General features: G+C 35.6%; 1 protein-coding gene across 1 annotated transcript; it reads left to right on the top strand.

Moving 5' to 3' along the window:
- The first annotated feature begins 10 nt into the window (after positions 1 to 10).
- Positions 11 to 5,107, top strand: LOC104917602 (zinc finger MYM-type protein 2-like). The gene is made up of 3 exons (XM_010729054.3): positions 11 to 1,556; positions 2,344 to 2,556; positions 3,722 to 5,107. The coding sequence occupies exons 1-3, from the start codon at positions 1,287 to 1,289 to the stop codon at positions 3,758 to 3,760; spliced, it is 522 nt and encodes a 173-aa protein (XP_010727356.1). The 5' UTR covers positions 11 to 1,286; the 3' UTR covers positions 3,761 to 5,107.
- Positions 5,108 to 6,952: the final 1,845 nt, after the last annotated feature.

The following is a 6,952-nucleotide window of genomic DNA, read 5'->3' as shown; positions in this document are numbered from 1 at the left end:
AAAAAAACAACAACAACAAAACTTTTTTCCTTTTATGCAGTTTAAAACGCCCTTAAATACTGCTTTTTGATCTCAGACTCATTTACTTTGATGAGAGCTAATCGTGTTTATAAATCTTTATAGAATCCTGCCAAAAACTCTGAGATCCTCAGGGCAGGAGCCTTGGCTTTCTTTTGCAGATCAGAAGTGTGTCGCTCCCTAACTTGAATCTCTTCTAGCTCGCTGAAAGGCAAACCAAAAGCTGCTGAGTTTTCTTCAGTGGGAGACAGACTTGCAAGTGGTAATGCTGAGAGGATGGTATGAGTATATTTGCATAAATCATGAAGTGGTTTGGGTTGGAAGTGACCTTAAAGCCCATTGGGTTCCAACTGCCTGTCATGGGCTGGATTGCTACCCACCAGCTGAGGATGCCCGGAGCCCCATCCAGCCTGACCTTGAGTGCCTCAGGGAATGGGGCATCCATTGGGCAGCAGGGCCAGTGTCTCACCACTTTCTGATTAAATAATTTCTTCCTGATATCTGATTTAAATCTCTCCTCTTTTAGTTTAAAGCTGTTCCCCCTTGTCCTGCCATTCCAATTCCAGATAGAGTCCATTTCCAGCTTTCTTGTAGGCCTGTTTTCAGAGGAGTCTGTTTAGGGAGGCGTACAGCATTTTTCTCACTCATCCTACTTTTAGAGCTCCTACGTATGAGTGGAGCATGTCTTTTGCAGCTCTTGATCACTTATAATACAGAGCCAAACTTAGCCAGTCCACATTTTATTTTCTCTACCTAGTAGCACTTCTGTACAACAATAAAATATTTCTTTGGATTAGTGGGCACAGGAGAAGACATCTGTTTCTTTTCCTTACTTCTAATTCATAGAATATGATAGTTTAGAATTAAGAGTGAAACTACCAGTGGGATGGCCTTACAAAGCTGAGAGATCTGAATAGAAAGGCTGGCTGATGAATGTGGTGCTTGTTACATGTGCAGCACACAGTGGAAAATCAAAGTTTGAAATTAACTTTGGTGGGAAGAGAGGAGAAGAGGATTTGTGTTGTGTATTTCAGATTAATATTACTGATGGTTATGTGTTTGGTTTAATGCATTAAATAGGTGCAGCTTTATGGACAGCTGAACTGTTCAAATGATTTGGAACTTCAGTGGTATTATTAACTGTTCTTGAAATTTCAAGTGAGAAGGCTTCTGGGCAAGCTTGTGGTAGAGTTTTAATCATTTTAGTTAACAGAAGATATTTGTTTGGCATGTGACTAACAACTCTACACCCACAAAACTGGTTTGAAATGAAAGCATTAAAAGAAAGAATGAATGTTACAAGCGGTAAAGGGTTCTTGTTTGGACATACATGTTTATATATGTACACTCTAGAGGATTTTTTGTCTTTCAGAGATATAACAACAATGAAAGGTACCATCGTTGCTCAAGTTGATTCAAGTGAGTCTTTCCAGGAGTTCTGCAGTACGTCATGTTTATCCTTCTATGAAGATAAACAGAATCCTTCAAAAGGAGCTTTGAATAAATCAAGATGCACTATCTGTGGTAAACTAACTGAGGTCTGATTGCTTTTGTTTGATTCTATTCTTATCTTCAGTTATTACTGAGGATAGTTTTAATAGTTTTAATAATACCAGTTTACAAACGAGAGAATTGAAAATAATGAGGTGCAAGATATGATTCAGTGTATTCATATGCAATGAGATAGGCTTAACATTCATGAAGAGAGAATGAAGGGAGAGAACAGTTCAGATTAAAATTACTCTTGTTGACTTTGTTGGACTTGTAAGAAAAATGAAGTGGTTACTTTCAACAGTTTTATGAGTCATTGAGCCTTGCAGTTGCGACCAGGGTGGCAAATAGAATTGTCGTTTTAGAAGTCAGGATATACAGATGAATTTTTTTACCCTGTATTTTGAAATATTATGCAGTTACTTTGGAGTAAATACCATATACCATATACTCAGTTTTAAATTCTTAATAATGTATTTTTTTTCCTTGATGCCATTACTGGACCCACTGTAGTTCAGATTACTAATATACACAACTTTTAAACCATTCTCTATAGGAATATTTTATAAAATTGTAATTCTTCTAGACATCCAATTATTACATTCTTCTCTCATCTTTGCTTAGTAGGCACTAAGAACAAATGTGTCAAAGTGTTTTTTTCTACAACTTCAGAAAGAAAATTCCTATTTCAGTATTATATGATCTGTCCTTAAATTATTCTGTGAGCTAATAAAATCTGTTTTTAGTTATTGTGCTTGAATGTGAGATTTCTGGCTTTTCTGAGGCAACTTTGTGCTTGTGTGATGATGGAGTGCTTTTATTTTTGTTTTTTAGATTCGTCATGAAGTTAGCTTTAAAAATATGACTCATAAGCTGTGCAGTGACCACTGCTTCAATAGATACAGGATGGCAAATGGTTTAATAATGAATTGCTGTGAACATTGTGGAGAGTATTTGCCCAGTAAAGGAGCTGGAAACAATACTCTTACTATTGATGGTCAGCAGAAAAGATTCTGCTGTCAGAACTGCGTTGGTGAATACAAGCAGGTAATTATTTCTTAACCTATAAATTTAAGTGAAACAAGCATTAATACTCATTAAATGTATGCTGTTATTTGTAACATGTTTTTTTAATCTTCAAGTCTTAAGTAACAAAAATTTCTAAGAATGAAATGAGTGCAAGAATACAAATAGGGACAAACTAACCCCAGTGGATCTTTTACTATAGACTTTCTTTTGATGTTACTGTAATAACAGTACCTGTTTGTTATAAACCAGATATCGTTGCAATTAACCCTTCTCTTAATTTCTTTCTTTCTAATGGATGCATCATTTAGGAGTGTATTAATAACAAGCCTGTCATGCAAGCTTATTAGTCCCCAAGCAGTGTTCTTTTCTGGACAGAAAAGCTGGCTTGTATGCAATTGAAACTTTGAAAAATACACGGGGCACGTAGGTTGGATGTTGCTGTGAGAATAGTCTTAACACGTTGACTGTATACCTATACTATGTCTAATCTCCTTCACTGTACAGCATAAGATTTTTAAATTGATAGTTACTTTCGTTATTCTGTGTGCTAAATTTTCTGTTTTCATTTCTACTTGGTTTGGGTTTCATTTACTCTTATGCTTAAAAATAATTCCAAATCAAGAAATCTGATGGTGAGTAGTGATGCACTTTGCATTTTACAGAGCCAACTTAGCTCTGAACCAGTGCTAATATGGGTTGGAAGGTTTAAATGATAATCACAATATTTGAAATATTAAATACTTCGGGGGATTATGTGCAATTTGGAGATTGTTATCTTTTTTTTCTCAATCTATACTGCTATGAGTTCCTAGTAATAGTGCTGTGAAATCTGAAATTACTGTTTTACTAGGAATTAATTTCTTTACCTGGTTTTAAGCTTACACTATACACTTGACTATGTGAGCGGCCCCAGTGCTGCACGTTGCTTTGAGGTTCGTTCTTCATCTCCTTCCGTTTTTAAGAAACCAGTGACCCAAGAGAAACAAGAAACCAGCACTGGATGTTTATAAGTTCCATAATGTTGCATCATGTATGTTTGTATTTTCTGTTAGGACATTCAGTTTTGCTACTTTTGAGGTTGTCTGTTCTTATGTATATGAAATTGCAAACAGCAATACTGGAAACATGCATATGTGAATAGCGTAACTGAAAACATAACATGAGCATTGTTCTTTTGTCACAGCTAATCCAAAAGGGACAGGATAGGTTTCCAAGATACTAAAAACATAGGCATATGCCCAGAAGCCATGGGAAGACTTGAAGAAACGTTGAATACTCTCTCTCGAAGAAACAAAAAGGCATGAGATTATCTTTGAACTTGAGACATTCCCACACAACCAGTATAACATGCACTGCATATGGAATTAAGAAATGAACGTGGAATTTTGAGAGGTTGAATGATAAATCTGTACTTCCATTACAGACTGTACTCTGTTCAGATGCTTTTTTTTACATTGTGTTTAGATGTGTATTTGAGAATGAGAAGGGTGTGGGTAGCAAGTCACATATTCTAGTTTGATTTGGGGAGGAGGAACAGTTTGCAGAACATTGGAATCTTCATAAGTAGTGGTGGATATTGCATATTATTGTCCAGATCCTTAAGAGAAGCTTTTAAAATTCAGAAACACACTTTGTTTTGGTGCATTCAGTTCTGACAGGAGGCTTTATTCAAACAAGTTCTTAATATTTTTTTCTTGGTGCTGGGAAACTGTAACAGGCTGTGCGAAGCTTAACTCTAGTGCTTATGTACATCTTGTTTGGACTGGTGATTAAATGTAATTAATCACTGGTAGATTTCAAATGCTCATGGAGCATGAGAGTTTGGGGCTGTTTTTAAGGAAACTAATTTTGAATTAGGAGCTTTGTTATTATGTTGTTGTAGGTGCCAAAGTTGCTCAGGGTACAGCAGTTAGAATTTCAAAGTAACTAGTTGTCTAGTGAGGTTCATTTAAGCTTCCATTTTCATTAAGGTTTTTGAACTGAATGTATTCAAGGAATTCTGTTTTTGAAAAGGAATTTAGATTTTGGAAAATGTCACTGAAAACTCATTGGGCCATGATGGGTAAACTATAGATTTCTTTATTCAGTAGTAACAGTATTTTCTTGGAAATTTTTGATTCAGATCTGGCTGTTAAGGAAGGAGAGAATATGGGAGAGTTGCTGTACTGAAATAAACACTGGAGTCAATAATGTAGGAAAAGTTGATGTCATTTGATTACAGCGTTGTGCTATACAACTTGTTACTGTGTGTCACATAAGTTTCAGCAAATGTTTTCTTACGTTACTGTAAAATAAATAGGTTTTGCTGGTATGAGCTTTGTGTTAAGCAGTTTATATTGTAAATGTCATAAGACTATCACTATGCTTTACTTTTGTAGCAGCAATAAACGAAAACTGGTTTTTATTACTTGTACCTATCTATATACCTCATCCCTATTTTTTGAATAAATATTACACTGATTTGAACAATCGATTTTTATCAACTTATCATGGACAGTTTTTCTTCTTTTCTAAGATGTGCATAATAAAAATTACTGTGGCTATTGGAATAGCCACTGAGCTCAAGTGATCCATTGTTCATGAAGAGTTTCTTTCCTTTACTTTAGACTGCATTGGTGGGAGGCAGGGAAATAAGAGTATTTCCTGCCATGGGGAGTAGGTCTTTCTCTGAAGTGCCTGAATCATGTTTAAAAGCCATGGATGCCTGTAGCTTCCTATGTACTATTTCAGAATCTGCTTTAAAACTGTGAGACAAATGATCTTGAATACTATGTGCTGTTTTCTGCTTTCCTGATAGGAGATGGCTCTTTTCTTGCCTACAGCTGATGAAGTTGCAGAGCTGAAGTTTCTTTTACTATGGAAAATATTGTGCTCTCAAGGGAGAAAAACCTAGATAGTCATAGCCTAACTACCGATCACTGACTATATGCAAGAACAAGATAGTTTCCTGATAGTAAAGTAGCAATTCATGGAAACAGCAAGTCAAGCTGTTTAATTTTAAAAAAGAAAAAAAGAAAAAAAAAGAGAGAGAAAATGACATTAAAATCCTTCCTCCTAAAGACACAGTCACTATGATAGTTTAGATAAAGTGATGTCAAGAGAAAATCCGTACTGGAATTTATTAATTATTATTATTATTTTGTAAACCTGAAAACAACTACTACTACTTAATTGTATTGAGCTGAGCTATTGAGCTGAGGTTCTGGCTTTTCACATCTAGGGTGACAAGGACTTAAAGATGCAAAAAAGAAAACAAAAAACAACCTGGAGATGAATGAGATTAGTATCTGGCAAGGGAATGACTATATTGCCTACAAAACTGTGCAAATGCTGAAATACTTTGATGTCTTTGAGTAAGTGCCCCATCATTAAAACAAGAAATGACCCATTTTGAAAATCAGTGTACGTGCAACAAATTGAAAGAGACCTAATACGCTTGCAATGAAGACATTAACCAAAGCAGTTACATACACTGTTCCAGTGGTTCTACTCCAGATAATACTGTAATACTCTGTACCAAGAAAAATAATCACTTTCATTTTCAAGGTAGTTTCAATCTTGTTTATGCCCTCGTTTGTTGGAGCAGGTATGGATCTGACAACCTTGTTCTAAGGAACAAGTGAATTCCATGACTTGGCTTGTGCTACCAGCTACAACTTCTGACTTTGGCTGCATTCTTTAACTGCTTTGCTTACTGGCCTAGTACAGTGCTCTTGCTTCTGGTGTGAAAGGCATTTGATGCTTTGCTAATGTTTCTTTACCTTTTCCTTTCTTTGGTGCTTGCTTTTCTTGTTTCCGTAACTAAAATTCTTGTTAAAATATCATTGGACTTTGTTGCTTTGGGTGCCTCTTAAAAGTAGTGGTCTTCATGTGCTGTCAGGAAAAATAGCTTTGCAGTATCTTTTAACTAGTGAAAATTTTCCTTCAGCACTGAATGAAAGTATACTGGGTTGTCTTGCTTGTTTAGATGAAGGCTTCCTGAATGGGCTTCAAGACTAACCAAGCTGTGCCTCCTTTCAAGCTATCTATTCACTTACAGAAAAACAATAGGAAAAGCCCAACCTAGACAGCTGTGTTTTCTTACTTTGACTCTATTCTTTGCCTAACAATTTGTTCTGTGAAAGTCTCCTTAAAACTTGTTCCATCTGCTTTAAGTGTACAGAGGTTTAGGAGCCTTCAGTGTAGGCTATTACATACATACCTGTTCTGCAACGCAGTATTATTATTAAAGTTCATATTTACTCTCACAGAAGGTACTGATATCTACTAGTTTAAAGTGTATTCAGTGCTTTGCTAAAATGTCTTTTTGCATAGTATTATAGTCAAGTGTTTAGAGTTTTTAACTTGTTCCATGCATCATCTGTAATTTTTCCATATTTCTTGGGTGTTAAGACTGATCTGTACTTCTTTTTTT

This window comes from Meleagris gallopavo, chromosome 1 (assembly GCF_000146605.3).
Source record: "Meleagris gallopavo isolate NT-WF06-2002-E0010 breed Aviagen turkey brand Nicholas breeding stock chromosome 1, Turkey_5.1, whole genome shotgun sequence".
Lineage (NCBI taxonomy): Eukaryota > Metazoa > Chordata > Aves > Galliformes > Phasianidae > Meleagris > Meleagris gallopavo.
The sequence above is the reverse complement of the archived record's forward strand: the minus strand, read 5'-3'. Positions and strand labels throughout refer to the sequence as shown.